Consider the following 21,032-nt stretch of genomic DNA (forward strand, 5'->3'; position numbering starts at 1 on the left):
CTGTTTTGTTCCAAAAGCATACAAAAGTATTCCACAGCCCAATCCAGGATGGTAATTCCCAGATCAGAAGAGGGTGACTCTTGTTACACCATGTACTGTCATAGTCTGGTCCACATAGATTTAAACATCAAACCAGTTGTAACCTTTGTAAGAAATTTTTCTGCTTATTTCACCTGATTTTGTCAATACATACACAAGAAATGACTTGTTTAGACAAATAACCTTTAGCAAAATTGGGTAATTATAAACATCCATCATGGGTCCACTGGCATCAACAACATGACATGAAGCTTCTGGCATAGAATGATTCCCAAAAAGGCCACATGAATCAATAGGGAAGATGTCTAATGTGAAGCTAGAAGGTGGACACCTCAAATAGACAATAAAATTAGATATTTTACATTAAAAATGTGCGGTTTGATGTGTGTGCATGAATAGACATATATGTGCACTCCCATGAATCTCTCATTCACATACCATAAGCATAACCATATGCACTGCAAATGTTTTATCATTTTCCTCTGTAAAGTCACATACAACAAACATCCAAGGTAAAGAAAAATGCCTTTGTTAAGACAAAACTGAATTTAAAAACATTTTTAGTCTCAGAATTTGTGATACCACCAGAGACATTTCAGTAATCATAAATGTCACTTATGGAAACCTGCTTAAGAAGTGACCTTTGTGCTGAGCTTCCCGTTGAAAAGAAATTTGATTAAAAACCAAACAAATCTTTTGTGGTTTTGTGTGAGACTGATGGGAACTGATCTGTGCACCTGTAAAAATTCACCCTCTCACTCCCACACTACCACTCAGGAAAACGGTATTGAGGGCTCCTCTTTTTTATATTGGCACTGTGAGTTAACTTTCACTGAGTAAATTCAAGCTACTTTTCAAGAACTGAAAATTCCTGACCATTGAAATCTGTTTTCTCATATTATGTAGAAACTTGACACTTCTGAGTTTCTTCTTTCAGGTAAATTTGTGTTGGAAAGCCTTGGGGTGCTGCTCTCAAGTCTGAGCAAAGGGACAGCACTTGAGGGGAGGTTAATCCCTGACTTAAATGGTGAAAACCTGGCCCCTGTGGATCCTGCTAAAGTCCTGGAAAAGCTTTGCCATGGAGGAGATGGAGGGGGTCACCTTCCCAAGTAGAAATATTGATTTGAATGAAGTCTGAATGGGGACCTGTGGATGGGGAGGCACCAGGAGAGCTGGCAGGAGGACAAAGCAGTGATAAATACACCAGGTCATTGATAAATACACCAGGTCATCCCAATCCCACCATGTCTGCTTGAGGCATTGAGGCAGGGGAAGCAAAAGACTCACTGAAGCCATCAAGGGATGAATTCCCACAGAAACAGGGCAGACAAAAGACACATGAGATCCCACCACGTTGGTTAAAATCAAATAACCTTGTTCTGTCTTGTTTCACATCAAGCTCTTCTTCATTAGTTCAGCTGAACTGCAAACAATGTGACAAGGAATTCCCATGGCAATGGGATGCTCTGACACCCAACTCTGGAATACAAAGGAAGAGAGCAAACTGTGAGGAATAACAGCCTTCCCAGGATTGTTCACTGCTTAGAGCCTGGAACTGAATGACTTCCTGAATTTGCTGAGGTGTGTTTTTACCACACTTTGAGGAGGGCAGTGAGTTACAGCCTAGAAGATGTTAGATTGACAATCTGGGTTTGAGTGAATCTGAGAGTCTGATTTTCAATTCCCAGGCTCAGGTTGTGCATTTGTAAAACACACACAGATGAGGTTTCGAGTCTGTACTGTTAAGACCCATTTGAAAGTGCAGCTCTTGTTCAAGGAGTCTCACAGGGCCAAATTATACCACTTGCATGAGCACAGGAATTTGCAAAGGATGAGCAAAAACAAACACATTATCAGAAATGCAATTTACAGGCATCCAGTTAAAGGTCGATGGGAAAGCTCTTCCCAGCCTTTAGAAGGCAAAGGGAACAGAAAAGAGCAAAACTCACCAGCATCCCAGCACATCTCCCAGGCAGCACCAGGAGCAGTCTCTAAAGCAATCCTCAATTAAATAAGAGACTTACAGAATTAAAGTTGTAATACATTATTGATTGTCTACAGAATGAGTACCTGATTGACTGCAGCCAAGAATCCTTCCCTGAGTGCTCCTCTTGAACAGAGATTATATTAACAAAACAAAGAGGGAATTGGAGGATGGTATCCAACAGTAAATTCTGAGATGCTCTAGTAGCTGATTTTATAGCAAGAAAAAGTGTGTTTGTTTGATCCAAAGTGACACAGTGGTTTAAGGCAAAAATATGAGAATATCTAATTGACCATTCCAGCCACTTTTTATGAGAAAGGCAATTTTTCTGCCCTTGTAGCAACAGTATTGTTTTACTGCTGTATAAAGTCACTTCTGCTTGCAACTTGCATCATGTAGCAGGTACTTGAGGTGGAAAATATTACCTAAAACTCATCTGTTTTCTGAAGAGTTCAGCAACAGATAACTTAAAGATACATAAGCCATCTTTATGGGCACAAACAGCACACAGAGATGGGTGTTTTTAGTGCTGATGTGTATTTTAGCTCCTTTCTGCAGGAATAATCACATTAACACAATGAAAGTTATCAGCTTTATCATGAGTTCCCCCCAAAATTACAGTGAAAAGAGATTAAGTATATATAGCCCTCTATAGAGTGCAACAGCTCCTGAAATTCTGCAGTAAGGATCAAAATTACCCAGGAAATGTATTCATTTTCTTAGACAAGTTTTTAAAATAATATTTTATTTTTGAGTCAGTGGTATATTTAAAAACAATCTACTGTAAGAGTAAAAAGATTGTAGATAGTAAAAAACAAAAGTGTGATGACAATAAAAAACACTAGAGTATAAAGTTAGTTTCCTTCCTCCCTCCCAAAACCCCATCCCACCATTGTCTGATATTTCTCAGAGTTTAATATCTGAAAAAAAAATGCTTTTTTCTTTTTCTTTACACTTTCAGTACTTAGGAAATTAAAAATACATAAGGCATTCTTTGCAGGCACATTAATCCATTATTACATGAAAAGCAGGCACCATAAAAATGAAAACATTCTAAAAACCATCATATATACAAACACTGTACAGAATGATGGCACAAGGACAAAGTGATTCCATTCAGTTCATCCTAATCCAACATGAAATATTACACATTAAAGAAAGGAAAAAGCTCTTCCCATTCCTGTACTCAGCTTTTGGGTTCAGAATGACCAGGAGTCTCCTACCTGCCTACTCGTTCCTTTCCCACACGCTCGTGCCCGTCGGCAGCTCCGAGGCTTCCTTGATGTACCCTGTGATGGTCACTCAGAAGATCCAACTGAATGAAAATGGCAATGGCTGAGCAACAATGACTAATTTTATAAAGCCCGTTAATCATGGAATCACAGAATACACTGAGTTGGAAGGGACCCACTAGGAATCCAGCTCCTGGCCCTGCCCAGGACACCCCAACAATCCCACCCTGTCCCTGAGAGCATTGTCCAAATGCTCCTTGGGCTCTGCCAGCCTTGGTGCTGTGCCCACTGCCCTGGGGAGCCTGTTCAGTGCCCAACCACCCTCTGGGGGAAGAACCTTTTCCTGATATCCAACCTAATCCTCCTCTGACAGAGTTCCAGCCATTCTCTGGTGTCCTATCAGTGGTCACAAGAGTGAAGAGATCAGTGCCTGCCTCCCCACTGCCCCAGTGAGGTCTCCCCTCAGTCTCCTCTTCTCCAGTTGAACAGATCAAGTGCTTCAAACCACTACATGCCCTCAGCCACCCCTTGTATGGCTTCCCCTAAGGCCCTTCCCTGTCACCATGACCTCCTGTCAGGCAAAGAAAGTGTTAAACACCTCTGCCTTGTCTGTGTCCCTGTTTGGGAGGTGACCATCCCCCTCCTGGAATGGGCCAATGATATTTCTATACTGTCTATTGCCATTAATGTATTAAAAAAACCCTTTTTATTGTTCCCCCCATTTCTGGCAGCTCCAACTCCAATTGAGCTTTGGCCATTTTCTCCCTGCAGTGACGAGCAGCATCTCTGTGTTCTTCCCATGTCACCTGACCTTGCTTCCACTGGGCACACACCTTCCTTTTCCACTTTATAGCCAAGAGAAGATCCCTGCTCAGCCAAGCCAGCCTTCAGCTTCACCTGCTTGACTTCCAATATTTGGGAACTGCTGCCCCTGTGCCCTCAGGAGGTGATGTTTGAAAAGTGAGCAGCACTGATGGACCCCAGCACCTGCAAAAGCGTTTTTCCAGAGGACTTTACTCCCTCATTCCCTGAGCACCTGAAGTCTGCTCTCCTTGTATCCAGGGCTGAGGTCTGGCTGCCACTTTTCCTCCTGTCACCAGAGATTTTAAACTTGATCCCTGTGGCCAGGGCAGCCAAATCCGATTATTTGTAACACAGACCAATTAAAGAGAAGGCACATTTCACAAATAAATTGTATCTGATTTTTAGCCCTGGGCTCAGATCCCTGATATCTGGGGAAATCCTACAGAAGCTTCACCTCCCTGCGAAGCTCCTCCAATGTGCACTGAATTCCATGTGAATATTGTCATCAATTCCTATATACACCAAGATTAGGTACAAAAACTCAGCTCAGTTTAAACTCCAGAGCTACCTGAACACTTTAGATACAAAATATTCAGCTCTCATTTGAATCTCCACAGCCAGCTCTGTGCCTGGCATTACTCAGAAGCAGGGAGAAGGTTTAGGAAGAGGGTACTGTCAGTTGATGGACAATTCCAGGTCTCAAGTAGAAATCCAGATTTCTTTCAAGTTATGGGAGGGAATAACCCCCAGAAGGGGGGGAATGTAGTGTTGGTTCCATGGCTAGAAATGGATTTCTTATGGAGTTAGAGTCATTGCACTAAATGTTAGATACTGCACACCTGAATGAGGTAAACATTATATACCATAAAATACTTAGGGAAATGAATTGTTACAGCTTTATCTTTGGAAAAAAGAACCTGCTTCCTTCTTCATTGGACAATCCCAGAGTCAACTGACGTTTGCTTCCGAGTTGTCTTTGGAGGTGGAGGCGGGGGAGTCTTGCTGGGGAGAGGAGGTGGCAGGTGCTGGAAGAAACCAAATTGGATGGATCATGTTAGCAAAGGATGGAGTTTGGAAACATTTTCTGTTTCATATATAGCTGTGGAAGAAAACAGGTGAGTCTGCAGCCTCTGACTCACAAAAACCTCTCCGTGGAACTTGCTGCTGTGGATTCCCAACGCCCTCAGCCATTAGTTTTAAATATAACTTTTATTTTTGACAACGAAAAAAAAATCTCTCAAGGGTTCAGGATTAATTAGCTCAATATTTCAGGAAAAATCTTTCAAAAGCACTGGAGAAGTTTATAATTCCCCACTTTATATCATGATAGGATATTGATTCCTTGGTGTGTATCGATTGCCTCAGCCCCCAGGCACTCAGAGCTTAAAAACTAAGCTGAAGCAACGGCTTCATTGCTTTTCTGTTATGTTTTGGATTTTGCACATTTAGAACAGAAATGATTTTAAAAAAAAAGAGAAAAGGGAAACAATTTAAAACCATTTAAAGAGATAAGTAAGTCGCAATTTACCATCACACACAGGGTTATAATTAAAATATTCAAAATAGAAATGCAGACTGTTCACATACATATATTTTAAATTGCTTCATGTATCATACAACAGAAGAGCACTCCCAGTTAGAATCATCAGCTAATTGGACAAATTAAAAAAGTCATTATGGAAATTAAGATTTTTTTATAATGTTAAATCATACATATGATAAAACCTGTTTCAGAAGGAGCTGGAGAACACTGCAATTTGCTCCCAGGCTTTGCAGGCAGGTTTTTACAGATTTTGGCTGTGCAGGCAGTGCAGATTTCCCCTCACTGCACCCAGGCTGTGCTGCAGCATCACAGCTCAGAAATGCTGCTTTGGGGTTGTTTTTCCCTAAGATTCTCCTTCTCCTCAGCCACTGCCTTTTGTTTTCCTCCAAACCTAATGATGCTTTTCCATTCCCACTTGTTTGTGTTTTGTCCTGCCTCACCCACCCAGCACTAACTGCTGGCTCCACACATTCTCACAGCCCAACAAGCACCAACTCTGCCAAAATTCTTTGGTCACTGCTACAAGAACAGTCCAAACACCTGCAGTACTCCACTGCAGGCACTGCTTGGACAAAATAACTCATGATTTCTCAATATCAGGAAGATACTAGTATAGAAACAACTGATAAACCACGTGGAAGAGCATAAGAAACAAGACTGTTCCTTTTAAAAGCTGTCCAAAGATGCTGTCCCAAAAAGATGAGCAGTTCAGGGTGATGCCAGGACATCTCAGCCTCTCCTCCTAATGCTCCTGCAACCTTGTGACTGGGAGTTTTCCTGTGAGTTTTCAGAGATGAGTAAGAGTAGGAGGAAAAAGCATCTCTAAGGTAACTAAACACCCTCTTTCAAGCAGGTTTTAAGACAACATGAAGCTACAAATCCAGATAGTTTTACTAAGCACAGACTAAAGAGAAAGGAAAGGCTGCAAATTGGCTGAGTCAGGAAGGCTGGGTTTTTGCTGGAATACTTTTCCTGTATCCTACCTGGACAGAACTACTTTCCCATCTGTTTTACAAGTTTTCTCACTCCTCCTCTATGGCAAATGAAGAGGGATGCCAAACTACCCCCAGGTAAGCCAAGTCCCGAGCCCGTCTCTCCATTCTGCTCCATCCACTCTCCGTTTCCCAGCCTCTCCAGCAGCACCACTGCCTGGATGTGCCTGCTCTCACCTCCCTCCTTGGCTCCAAAATGCTTCCTGACCTGGCAGCTTGGAAGTAATTGGGTTTAATCTGCTGCTGAATGAGAAACTCTGCACCAAGAGCAAGGCACGGGAGCCGGGATGCCTTGTCTGGAATGACGTGTTCCCCTGACTGCCTGGGGAAGAGGCACCAACACCTGGCACCTGGGGACATGGGTTAGTGCTGGCCTTGGGAGTGATGGGGGAATGGCTGGATTTGATGATCTCAGAGGTCTTTTCCAACCTAAATGACTCTATGATTTTCCAGAGCAGGCTCCAAAGAGGGCACAACTTATTCCTGACTTCCAGTGGGACACGATGACTTCTGAGCTGGAAAACCAGGTCGACAGATAAATATGAAAAGCAGATAATGTAAGAATTTAATTTTACTAAACGCAAAGCTGAAGACTTGTTTGGCTTTTAGTTAAAATGCCACTGCTGATCTGCCTCTGAAATGTTACAGTCAGAACCATTAAAATGTTCCCTCTACCTGAGCAAATACTTGGCATGTAAACTCCTGAATCCCTATTAAGGCATCTGAATAAGAGTTGGACTGTCAGTTGTGATCTGAAGGTTTCAAAATCTTTGAGAACCTGCTTAATTACAGTCCTGCATCCAGGCAAGGGCTCTGGGCAAACTTTGGGAATCGCTGGTGGTCTGCAGAACATCAGTGTACAACGTGCAACAGCTCCTCATGAAGATGACATTCCTTCCACAGCTCAGTAAACCAGGTATCCCTCTGAAATACATTCCAAAATATAAAACTTTCCTCTGCTCTGCTCTCACATGAGCTCTTTAACTTCATATTTATCACCAGAAAAAAAGCCCTAACTCTGCTGATAGCATCATTTGTGAAAATCCATTTTGAATTTAAATAACACTACATTGGCAATAATTCTCAATTCAATTAGATCAAAGGCATTTCTCAACTAAATGAGCCCTTCATATTGATCAGAGAACAATCAAATCAGCCCTGAAAACCTGCTTCTGAAGAAGAGATACAATGAGAATAAGCTAAATATATATGCTATAAATAACAAGCTCAAAACCTACCAGAGCTCAGATTCTGCAAGCAAATTAGGCAGAAAGAAATAACAGAGATAGGTAGATAATTATTATAATTGAATTTACAATTTCCATTAGAAAGTCGGATAAATTTAGCACATGTTCATTTATATAATAAGCTACCAATGAATATATTAAGTAGGATGTGTGAGGCTGGTTGGGGTGACATTATTGAGGAATTAGCACCACAAAACATGCCACTATGGAACTCCAAATCCAGCCAGTGCTCCCAGAGCTGATACATCCTCCCTTTTATTCCAGGACAGGATGAAATTCCAGCATACTTCCTCTCTCCCTTTAATACCACACTCAGAAAATCATTACCAGGCTCATAAAGTTCATATTTGCTGCGCTTCCCCTTAGAAACTTTGAAATAAAAATAGAGTTTACCTTGATTTTACATTTAATTAAGAGCTGCTTTGCCAAGTTCGTGTTTATATCTCAGTGGTTAATTGTGAATCTCAAAGCATCTTTTTCCTTTCTGACAAATTGACAGAGGCTGGTTCACATCCCAACCTATTTTGGGCAGAATCCTTGACTCGCGGGGACCTCAGGGGAAGCAGAAACCTTATGTAAAAGGCACATCTGCAACACAGAAACAATCTGTTCCTTCTGCTTCAGACATGAAATTGCTCCCATTTGTTTGCTTTTTTTTTTTTTTTTCTCCCTCAGACAGAAAAGAATCAGGTCCAAAAACATTTGTCTCTGTTCTCTCCCAGATATGAACTGCACTGCAACTGGGCACGTTCAGGACGTAGTAAAAATCAATTACAGAAGATGAGAAAATGCATTTTTTTTTCTCCTCTGAAGAAGCAAAATTGTTTTTCATTCAGGAAACACAAAAAAATCAAACAAATTTGATTCCTAAAACTGGTCCTTGTGGCACCGCACGAAATTTCTTCCTGTGCAACTATTTTTCTTCGAAATTCCATGGTCATCAATATAACAAGGTCTGGAGATCCAATGAGAAGCACTCTAAGTTGGAAGGATTAATGGATCTAATTAGGTCAGAAGCAGGAGAAATGGGATGTAAATAAACTATCAGCTACCCAGGACTGTAAATGCTTTCAGATCCTGAGTTGCTCCTTCAGCACAGAGCTGAGCAGCCTGACAAGCAGCAATGAAAAATAATATCTGCAATGAAAAATAACATTATAGTGTGAGGTCCTGTCAGAATAACACTCCTATTGTGAAAGGGCAATAATGCACCAGCAGAGAGAACAGCCCAACTCCACTAATGTGAACCAAATTACAGACAGTTTAAGCTAATTGGCTATTTGACCCAGGGAGCAAAGTTATGTGGAAAAGCTGGCAGGTAACTGGTGTAAAAGGACTGTTTGAAGCCTGTTGTCGTACATCATCTATTAGAGTCTCATGTCACTGTGTCACAGCCCTTCCTGGAGTGTGCTTAGGTAAAAAAAAGGAATTTAAAGGATCCTTCTGTGGAGATGCACTTGGTGTTCTTCCACCTGCTGTGTGCCACCCTGGGCAATGTGAATGATCCCCCAAAATGGGCAACATGGAATTGCTTCGAGTCAGTGTCTCAGATCAGATCACAGCAGCCCCTCTGCTCTGGAGCCAGGCTGGGAGAGCTGGGGGTGTTCACCTGGAGAAGAGAAGGCTCCAGGGAGACCTGAGAGCCCCTTCCAGTGCCTAAAGGGGTTCCAGGAGAGCTGGAGAGAGACTTTGGACAAGGGCCTGGAGGGACAGTGCCCAACCACCCTCTGGGGGAAGAACTTGTTCCCAATATCCAACCTACACCTCCCCTGACTCAGCTCCAGCTGCTCCTTTGGGTCCTGTCACTGGTCACAGAGAGCAGAGATGCTGCTGCCCCTCCACTGGAGGCTGCTATTGCAAATCCTGACACAGTGCTCCCTAATTACCTGCTGCCTCCATCGTTTCAGCTGGTTTCTAGCTTTTTTGTCTCTGTCATGAGGACGACACTTTGCTGGAGCCTTCAAGGTCACTTTTTGCTCACTGCAGCTGATACAGGAGATAATTTTCAGCTCTGCAGCACATGCACTGCAACACGGGGAAAATCCCCCTGGATTCTTCCTTCTGTGTATTATATTAGGATATATTATTCCATTATATCTGAATAACCAGCCTGAATAACCCTCATACAACAGCATCCCAGAGAGTCAAACCAGGCACCGCACGTTCCGCTCCTCGTCCCACGCGCCGCTCCAGCCTTCGCCGTTCCTCCTTTCCAAGTTCTGCCTGGATTGATGGAGATGTTCTCATCCCAGCCATTACCTGATCCTTAGTAAGTGTTATAGCCAACATCATAAACCCAAGTGCTCCTTTGTCTATTTTCTTTGAGCTCCCCTCTGGCCGTGAATACAAAGCAAGCGGTTGATTTGTATGCAAGGGTGAGGAGGAACCCATAAAGCAGGATAAGTGCCTGAAGGAATCCCCTGATGTAATAATAATCCTTGCAGGAGTCATAGGCTTCTTTTTTTTATGTTCTCATATATTATTAAGAACATTTTTAGCAGAACAAATCACACGGTGGAAGAAAATATATTTATAAGGATCTCACAGTTAACGGTGAGTAGGGGGACAATCAGGAAATTATAAGGAGATGATCATTTGGAAAAAAGACTTAAGGTACCCCAAGGTAACAGTGGACTCCAAATAATCTAAGATTGCTGCCTCAGACACTAAATGACATTATTGCCTGCAGTTTGACTTGAAGCATCTGCTGCATTTCTGGCTGCCTGCTTTCAGTTCACTACAGCACTTGGCTTTCATAACCCACTGCAAGACAACCAGAGTGAAAAATCTAATAATTCCTCACACAAGGAGATATTTCCAGTTTAAAAGCTACCAAGATAATCTTATCTCTAATATGTTTTACTGATTTTTCTTCACTGATACAAAGCTGGTGTAATTTAAAGGATGATCAGTTTACTAGGCAGAGAATGATCAAGTTATGAATTATGGAGCTATTTGACCCATGAAACATAAGGCATTAAAACCATGGAGTGGGATTTAATCACAGCAGCAATAAGAATTTACTCATCTGATCTTTCATGTCCAGCACTACTCATTTTCTTTATGTTCTTTAACAGCTTCCTTCCTACAAGGCTGATGAAATAAAGGCACAGAGTGATTGTTATAAGATTAGAAACCTTTTCTAAAATGAATTCTAAAACTAATACATGTGGCTTTGTGACAAATCTGCTTTAGGTCCTTCTTCCAGACTTTGAAACTAAATTCCCTCATCTTGGAAAGTTTATAAAAATACAGATGCCGAAGAAAATTTCGGACAGTTAGATAAGAAGATGCAAATTTTGGACAGTTAGCCAAGGAGATATAGCCTATATTTGATTGCATTTCTTAGCTGTGCTTAAATTCTAAGGCCCTTCAACACTGCATGTTAAAAAACAGGGTCTGTGTCTACAATGACAAGATACATTAAAAAAAATGACAGGAGTCTGAAAAAATTAAGGCTGTAAAGAGTAAAAATATTAAGACCTGACTAAAACTTTGCAAAAAAAACCAACAAGGGAGCATATTGGTACTATTTTTATGAACTTCCATTTAATGATGCGGAAACTCTGCTCATGGCAGGTCCAGGAGCTGCCCAAGGTCACATCTTCCACGAGGCTGAGGCTGGGACTTGAGTTGTCTCCAACCATCACAGCAAGATGGCATTTGGAAGTCGTACAATAACCACCCAACATCTCTCCATGGAGTGGAAACCCCTTCAAACAGCCTCAGAGGGAAGGGAAAGAAACCCTGACGACTGGGATTTTATTTCTCACCATTGCTTAGTGTTCTTTAGCTAAAATTTGAACTTACATAAGCAATCCTGAGCTACCACCACGACCTAAACATTATACTATATAACAGAAAATGAATTTACTACTCTGGAGCTCATGCAGGAAGGAGTTGAAGAAATTTGAATCCTAATTTGAATTTCTCAGCTTTCTTCCTGAAAATGCATTCCTCAGACAACCCTCCTGGCAGCCTTGCTGTACATGCTGTAATTTTCCACTTAGAGGTCTGAATTCAGGACAAATGAGAGCTGGTCCCTGAGAGAGACACCAGGGAAATGGGTTAAAAGTTTAGTCTACTTTGATGGAAACAAGAGGAAAAGTGAAAATATTTACTAAAACCACCCAGTCATGGGGAACAACTATGGAAGAGAGGATGGGAATAGAGAATTTTTCAGTAAATGCACATAAAGAGTAAAACATGGTGTTTTGAATAACACTATTGACATTCCTGAAGGTACTTCTACATCTGCTTTTTCTTATTTAGAAAATACATACTGAATTCCTGCTACAATAGGAATTAGTTATACTATTAGAAATAGTTATAATTTCAACCATGGAAAAAGCTGGACTTGTGTACTGTTGTGCACTGGGATAGTCTGTGTTAAACACAATTATTCCCAGAGTTAAACCAAATTCCTGCCTGACACTCTCTGCTGAGACCAGAAATGCTTTCTCTAGCCATGAAAAGCAAATTACTGAACAGAATCTCATTGCAATGACGAACTTCAGAGAACTCTTGGAAGACACCTCTGCAAACAAAGAAGGATCAGTTTCCACAAAATAACAGCTTGGTCAAAGTTAGAGATTTCCAAGTCAAAGGATAGAAAACCTTCTGGTTTGGGTTTGTGTGAGAAGGCTGTGGTAGTTTCTGTGAGAGGATGCCAGCCGTTTCCCCATGTTCAATGGCAGGACTTGTGACCTTTTGGGGTCTCATTGCCCTGCTCTGATTTGATTGGTAATAAATTAAATTAATTTCCCCCAGATGAGCCTGTTTTGCCCATGACGGTAATTGGTGAGTGATCTCTCCCTGCCCTTGTCTCAATCCATGAGCCTTTCATTATATTTTCTCTCCCCTGTCCAGCTGAGGAGAGGAGTGATGGAGCATTTTTGGTGGGTACCAGCCAGGGTCAGCCCACCACACCTCTTTAAACCTGTTTTCTCTCTTCATAAAGAAAATAAATGGCCCTTTTCAAAAGTGCTGCTTTAAAGAAAAAGACCAAATTATTTTTAAAAGCTTCAAGGCTACAGGAAACAAAGTTGAAAAAGTGTATTTTCTTCAGAAAGCTCAAAAGGCTGTTGATGATGAGGAGTTTCTGAGCTCCTTCCCTCAAAGGGGAGGTGTGTGTTTGCCTCAGGGAAACAAGTAGCGATTGAACATTGACAGAACGGAGCTCCAGAAAGGAGAGATGGCAGGAACATGTTTTATTTCCTTTCCTGAGACAGCACTGAAAGGCTATTAAATCTAATTTGCTGCAGAGAATGTATCCTGTTGGTTAAAGCTCCCTTACCAACACACCTAAAAGCATTTGGCTTAGATTTCACCAGAATGAACCCAATCTCCCCCTCAGGTCGATGCTGCTCCCTCACACTCCAGACACTGCAACTGCAGAACTCTCTGGATGTGCTGACGCATCCAGGAGCAGGATCCTGTCTCACCTGGGATTGCTCAAGGGACAAAGGAAAGAAAATTGCAGGAAGTGATGATTCCCTGAGGACTCACCCGCTGGTGGGCAGGGGGGGAGGTCGTCGGGCTGATCAAGTCCTGGCTTTCCATGAGGTTCCCATAGTCGGCTGTGCTTCCTTTGAGGGGTAGAGGGGGAGGAACGTCGGGGATGTCGGAGCTGGACATTCCATTCAGTTCCAGATCTGTAAAATCCAACACTGAGTTAACTCCTTCAGCAACTGAATCCTAGAAACAGAGTGGTTTGGGTTGGGAGGGACCTTAAAGCTCATCCTGTTCCACCCCTAGGTAGGGACACCTTCCACTAGCCCAGGTTGCTCCAAGCCCCATCCAACCTGGCCTTGGACACTCCCAGGGATGGGGCAGCCACAGCTTCTCCGGGCAACCTGTGCCAGGGCCTCACCACCCTCACAGGGAACAATTTCTTCCCAATCTGAATCTCCTCTCCTTCAGCTTAAGGCCAATCTAACCCAAAACTCCAGCCTGAGCCAGTCCTTAGGGTGCTGATACTGTGATAACGCTGCACATGCATCTCTCTGCCTGCTCTCCACAGCTTCTATAATTAACCACAGCTCATCTAATGAGGAATTCTATAGGAAAGTAGAACAAATGAACCAGCCCCATGGCAGTGGGAAGCTGCCCTGTGGAGTCATATTGGGTTCATTTTAAAATGCCCTCAAAATACTTGAACAACCCCCTATTTTTACCAGAAAACAATTTTTACTTCAGATTTCATAGCAAAATATTAATAGCTTAGCAAATATAATTTTCTCAGCTGTAAGCTCTGCATTTTCACCTTGTACATTAAAAGTTTTGAGAAGTGCACCAAGCAAATATATCAAGCTAGGCTTTATTGACCTTCCTTCAGTAAAATAAAAGCTTCTTGTTAATAAAATGCACAAATGAAAGCCCAGAATTAACTATGTCTCTCTCAAAAACTTTCAGACTCCAGGTAACTATAATAAATGAGCAGCCATTAGTCGCTGAGTAAATAAAATCACGCACGAGAAAGTAGCAAACATTTATTATTCCTGTTTGCAGAGGAGAAAGTTCCCTTTTCTTAGCAGATAAATCCTCCCAGGTTCATGCTGGAAATAGCCTGAGGGACAATAAAGTTTATCGAGGCCTGAATGATACATAGGTTTTTGGGCAGAAATCCACCCACAGTGTATTTCAGGGTAATTCAGTCATTTTCATACCCACTGTGATCTCTACAAGATAAGAAATTGAAATTATTTTCTATAAATCAGGGAATTTTACTGAGGAAAAGAAGAAAGTTTTTTTTTTATTTTACTGGGGTGATTTCTGAAGTAAGTGGAGGCCTTGTTTATGCAAATATTTTTATTGCAAAGTTCACATCAATACCTTATTAAAAGTATGATTTTTTTGTTCTCTAAAATGTCCTCTCACTAACACCATTTAACTCTAAGGTGCCTGTATTGATTTGGCACTGAAAACTCTAATTTTACTCTTCATACTTTTGAACTTTCCACTATACTAAAAGAAGATTATTTTCCTTCAAACTTTGAGTGGCTTCTCCTCCATTAGGCGGAAAAATGTTATTTGTCCTCCAGGACCTGAATTTCTCATATTTTTTTCTACTGCTCCTGGTTTTCATCCTTTCTTTTCCACACACAGAGGATTTCCCCATTCCCCAAATATTTCTAGTACTTTCCTTTAAGAATCTCCATGAAAATCTACTTCTAAGCTCATGTCATTAAACACATACCTGGAAAACAACCCCCTATTTGCAACTAAATATTGATGCTGTAAACGAACTTCCCTTTTTATTCTGTTGGATTTTCTTGTCATTCTGCACATCTAAAGACCACAATTTGAGACCATTAATGTCACAAAACAACTCCTTGACACACATCCTGGATATCTCACCCCCAACTACACATATACCTATTTACATATCTTATCTAGATCTATATATGCATTTATTCAGTTGGTGTTTTCATGCACTTTCTGGGAAATGTTTGGGAAATGGCATTTTCTTTAGAGTGTTTAGCTGTAACTTTAGCAGAACTTGAATCCTGCTTTGCAAAGAGAAACCTTCTTTCCATATTTACTATAAACAAGCCATGTTTTTAGGTCTCACTGTAGCCAGTCCTTGGGTGGAAACTGAAAGTGAGTAAAATAATACACTATTACCCAAAAATAAAGTGAATTTCACTGCCCTGAACACTTCAGCTTTGCATCTTTCACGATATTTTTTCTATTAACATGACATAATTTCTTCTTACATGATGTAACTTCCAGCTTCATCTAAGCCATTACATGTGGACTAAGAGGTCTACAAGAGGATGGGAACACCAATTTTGTTAGGAGTTACCCAAATCCTTTGTTTCTTTTAATAAATCTTTGGCAGATCCGTGGGAAGGCAGGTGAGGAATGCTTTCACTTGAGCTGTAGAGGAAACAAGGTGTGGAGTCAACTCTACTTGAACAACCTGGATGGACCCCAGCTGTCCATTCTGCTTCTCTGCCTTTCCCCACATTCCCAGCTCCTGGTCCAGATCTGATTTTCTGCAGCCCCTGCTGTGTTCCTCCACCTTCCCAACCTCATTCTGTTGCAAGACAGCAATAAATCCCTGCAAATGTGGACAGAGCATTTCCATCCACATGAACAGTTTGTAATATACACTGACAATATTTGCATTTAGCCTGGAAAACTACTTAGACAACGACAATATTCTACATTGAAAAACAATTATTTGCCCTGACTAACTGATCTCTCCAATAATTTAATGCAATACAGGAGACTTCTCCCCTTCTGCTGAAACAGGTACTGACCACAAACTTCTGGAATTTTCAGTTGTGTTCCCTGAAGATCCATTTCTACAGGTCTATTAATTTTCTCCTGCTTAATCCATCTGAACTGAACAGAGTTACTATATAAATAATTACTCAACATTTTTGGTTTGCTGTCGTTATTGAAGGTGTTTCATCAGAGGAGTGTGTTCTGACTATTCATTCCCTGCTGGACATGTGCCACTGGGAAGATCTCAGAGCTGGCAAGAGATCAATTAGGGGACTTTTTTTTTTATCATCTTAACCTAATGATCACATTTTATACTCCACTCTCCTAAACTGCCAACTAACAAGCAGCCAGGATTGCTTAGCAACCCATTAACTGCTTTTAGCCCATTTGTGCACTGAAGTAACTTCTTTATCCTCGGAATTCCTAAGAAATTTTATCACTCCAATTCTTCAAATGATTATGGAGCAGCATCACGGATTTTGCAATAAGCTGATCCTATTTTACACAACACCCATCGATCCCCAGCACATAAATATTGTCAGAAATACATGATTTCAGATAATTTTTTAAGTGTATTAATAAACATATACATATAATCCAATTAAACACTTCTTTTCCAGGAGTATATATCCTCTACTTCTCTGTACTTCCAGTCTTTTTTTAATTCCAGTTTATTAGTAGATTTATAAAACTGTAAATAAAAACTATAAAGCTATTAAAAATAAAACATAAAACTATTAAAAATAAAACATAAACCTATTAAAAATAAAACAAAATATAATTATAATTATTATATATTATATATACATTATACAGTTATAAAACTGTAAAGAAAGGAGAGAGTTAGAGTTCAGCATTATCAAAATACTCATTTTGGGGTCTGACTATTTAAAGGAAAAGGTTTCAAGTATCAAAAACAGTGGATAAAAAAACATCAAACAAGATTTTTCTCTTCACTCTCATCATCTGTTCTCCTCTTTACTAACACTGAACTCTTGACTATTGTACCAGGATTTGGGTACATGTATCAAAAAGATCTTTTTTTTGCTTTTTTGTCACAGGCTGGCAACTGAAAACTCTGAATAACAGTTTTTGGAAATCAGTACTGTGAAAGAAATAGGTGTTGGATTGCACCCAGCTTTGCAATTGGGTTTGCTGAAGACTGGAGCAAACAGATGATATTTTACAGAAAAACTGAGTGATAGATGTCAATGTCAAACAAAAAACACATCAAAAAGACTGACCTTTATTTTCCAATCTGGCTTATACTCACAATGTATCAAAGACAAGCTCTTTTAAGGTACAATTACCAAAAAAAAATGACTTTTTGAGCCTTTATGCTCTAAAACACCCTATATAGAAACAAGTAGAACACTGATTTTTGATAGTTACTCTACGTCTAAATAATTGTTAATGATAACTTGAAAACAAACTTGTTCAGTGGAAAAATTTTGCTTGGTTTTGTAAAATATTGAAATAATTTTAGTTGGCAAAGTCAAGGAGCACAAGGTTAAGAGGTAAGTTCTTGTTCCTGTTCTACCCACTCAGCTCAAACCAAGGTGCAATAAAATGCTAAGGAAACACGTCTCTCGACCAGAATTTTTCCAGGAAAAGGAAATTTCATTAAAATTAGAGACTTACTGGACTGGATGGTGAAGGAAAGCTTTGTCCTGGGGGTTATGGGGGGTGGGGTCAGCTGGGAGCTGGGAGGCGACGGAGACACGGAGAAACGCCGTTCACTGGACATCACGTTTATCACTTGGCTTTTTGGTCTCTGGGGTCTCAGTGGGCTGATCTGGGTGGGGACAAAACCAGTGAGACAACAAAAAAAAAATACAGGTAACTGAGTGGCAGACCTTGGGATTGCTGCATTTTCCTCCTGAACACGACCAGGCAATGCTAACACTCCATATTGCTGATTCAGTGCAGTATCTCACAGCTCCAAGTGTTTCCCCTTCTCCCAAGGAATCACAAGTTAACACCCCTCCCCATACCCTGGCATATTTTCCTGAAGCAATGAGAGGCTCTGTGACTTCCATCTGAATTCCCCAAACACTCACTTAGTACCAGCTACGGAAGTTTACAGCCTTACACGAGATTACCCATCCCTCAAAATCTTTTCTTTCTTCTCATGTGGCTCTACTTCCTTCTTAAAATTTATCTCTTTAACCATTTGCAGGGTGAAACTCTCTTCTGAGGAAGACATCACCTGTCCAGAAACACTTTCTTGGTTGTGCTTCTATTTAATTCACTGAAATATCCCTTTTTTGCTCTGGATGCTTCATAGTCCATTCAAATTTTCCATCAGAAACCCTGAAATTATACTTGTAATCTGATGAGCAACTAATGCTTTTAGTTTTAAGGTGATTCTTCTTCCTGAGTTTAATCCTGAGCTCTACTGATGTTATGCATTTACCCACCCCCATATTAACAGTAATCACAGTGAAAAAAGGAATGTTTTATTTCCAACATATCCCAGAAAATGGAGCAGCAGCCTGAAGTTCAGAGGGGAATTACTCCCAAGGTGCTGCATTAGGACAAACCAGAAAATGCCAGCAGCAATTCAGGCTTTTTGAAGAATTTTCTCATTACACAATGGGGGTTTTTATGAATTATGTGGTGAAGGAGAAATCTGAAATGACATGTAAGTGCTTCCTTTTATTTCCAGAAAACAAACCCTAAAAGGGTTTGCATAAAGAAGACCCTTCTATAAGAAATGAATGACAACAAAGTATGGGACGTTTTTTTGGAAAGTTCATCCAGACCTCAGGGTGACCTTTCTGAAATTTGCCTGATACGAAAACTCAAGTCCTAAAGACTCCAAAAGTTTCTTCTTTCGAGGTCTTTCAAAGCATATTTTTGGTAGAATGGATGAGCAAAGTAACTGCTTTTTCAGAGGTATCTAATTATAAAAAAGCAACTAAGGAAAACACATGAATTGATGAGGAAAACTGACATTCCAGAATCAAGAGAAATAAACCCCAGCAACTGGACCACGTTCCCAAGTTAACCTGCTCTGTAGCTACTTAAATAAATTTTAACTTCTTCTGTGATTGACAATGTTGGGCCTCTTCTGAAAGCTTCAATAAATCACAGTTCTGCTGGGGAACACGAACCCTTTGGAGACACTAATCCATAACGGACCCATGGCTAATTTTTTTTGGTCTAACGAAGGGAAGATCAATGGTGAGTGATGTCAGACACCACTAAATCAATGGGATGTACAGCCTGTTATTGTGATTTCTAACACAAGCCTTCAATGCTCTGTTAACTACCTGGCTCCAGTGTTAGCTTTGCTCTCAGCTTGTGGGATCAAAGAATTAGCAAAGAAAATTTATCTTGAAGAAGTTTATGTGATACTTGAAAGAAGATAATAAATCTCTAGAAAACTATGAAGATATTACTGATCATAGTCACACACTGAAGTGCTTAATTCATCTTCGTTATCTGATGTAATTAGGGCTTGGGAGTTTGATCAGTCAATAAATTCACTTTGACTGGAAATTCAGAAAAGAGTATTTAAGCCATACAATTAGAGAAAACAGCCTCTGAATGCTCCTTTTCAAAGCACATGTAAAAGCCACATGAAATAATTCCACAGTTTTACAACATCCCCATGTTATCCCATGATGATTCATTTGCTTAGAAAAAAAGAAGCTCCTAAATAAGTCCATGGCAGTGATGGAAACACTCATTTCATTAGACACCACCACTGCTGGAAAAAGCAGCAGAAGCTCTGCAGAGATGGGGTGACCACTGGCTGACATTCTTCTCACTTGATATTCTCTGTAAATTCATCTTCTGCTGTAACCCCCCCAAATATTGTAGAAGAAGTAAGAATCTGTTAGAAAATTCACCAAATCACTGAAATATTGTAATTGAATGAGCCATAGTACCGTGAGTTTTAAAATTCTCAGCAGAATGACTCCAGTAACTAATATAAAATCTACTAACTAATAGTAGTTTATTATTAAAATCTCACTTTAAAACCTCTTTAAATCTTTAATTTCCATTTATAGTCAAATCTGTGTTCCAACTTTTTTGGGGAAAAGAAAATCCCTAATTTTTTTCCCTCTCCATTTCATCACCTCTTTTTAATTCAGCAAACTTTCTGCTTCCAAGTTCCCGAGGCAAGAGGAACCAAAATGTCTTTTTCTTCCTGCAACACAGTGGTAACAGTGCTTTGGGAATAATTTCAACTGAAAAAGGGAATTTGAACATCAACATTAAACAATGGAAAAGCTGAATTCCTACCCACCATAACAATTTCCCTCTTTATCATTAACAAGGGACGTCTCCAGAGCGCGAAACTTTTGACACAAATTTTATCTTTAAAGTCCTTGATATTATCTGTACAAAATTCCTGAAGACAGCAGTGGGAACTGGACAACCACTCTGATAAACTGATCTCAAAGGAGTGATTCCTCTCTTTCACCTACAAGAGAAGATGAGCCTCGCTAACACCAGGCATTAAAAATTGACTCAGTCGTTTTGGAGCTCATCAAGCAGTTTGGAGATGTTGAAAAGGGAGAGTTTTTCTCTCAACAGTAAATTCCTTTTCATATTATTGATCTGTGGATTTGAAGGAGCTCAAAGTAACTGTAAGTAACCAGTTCTGACATTTAACTTCCCTCCCTCTCCATAACCAGGGGAATATTACTCACACCAGTCATGCACCGAAAGCTTCTTGACTGGAAAGAGGAGAAAACTTGAGTCAAACCATGTTGGGCTTTGCTGATTTTTGCTCCTCGGATGACAAATGGGAATATGCCCTGGAGGGTTATCCTGCCCTCCTTTCCAGATGGCATTTACATTTTTCCAATCATGAGCAATCTTTGCCCATGTCCAAGACCCCTCTGAGATGACAGTGACCTGGCAGTGACATCAACCCCAGCATCTCTGGATGCCTCCCATCTGGTCCAACTGACTCAGCTGCCCTGAAATACCATTTTCCTC

The 21,032-nt window shown here is 40.5% G+C and overlaps 1 protein-coding gene across 2 annotated transcripts in view; it reads right to left on the reverse strand.

The window, feature by feature from the left end:
* Positions 1–2,751: 2,751 nt before the first annotated feature.
* The window catches only part of DOCK1 (dedicator of cytokinesis 1), a 276,152-nt gene continuing 257,871 nt past the window's right edge, over positions 2,752–21,032 (reverse strand). For both annotated transcript variants that reach the window (XM_029962000.1, XM_025895744.2), the window contains exons 50-52: positions 17,718–17,871; positions 13,350–13,495; positions 2,752–5,084 (exon numbers count right to left, since the gene is read on the reverse strand). In XM_029962000.1, coding sequence (XP_029817860.1) covers positions 4,989–5,084; positions 13,350–13,495; positions 17,718–17,871 — 396 coding nt within the window. In that variant the 3' untranslated portion in view covers positions 2,752–4,988. The remainder of the gene's footprint in view (positions 5,085–13,349; positions 13,496–17,717; positions 17,872–21,032) is intronic.

The sequence above is a fragment of the Manacus vitellinus genome, unplaced genomic scaffold (genome assembly GCF_001715985.3).
Source record: "Manacus vitellinus isolate BGI_N305 unplaced genomic scaffold, ASM171598v3 scaffold_40_pilon, whole genome shotgun sequence".
NCBI lineage: Eukaryota > Metazoa > Chordata > Aves > Passeriformes > Pipridae > Manacus > Manacus vitellinus.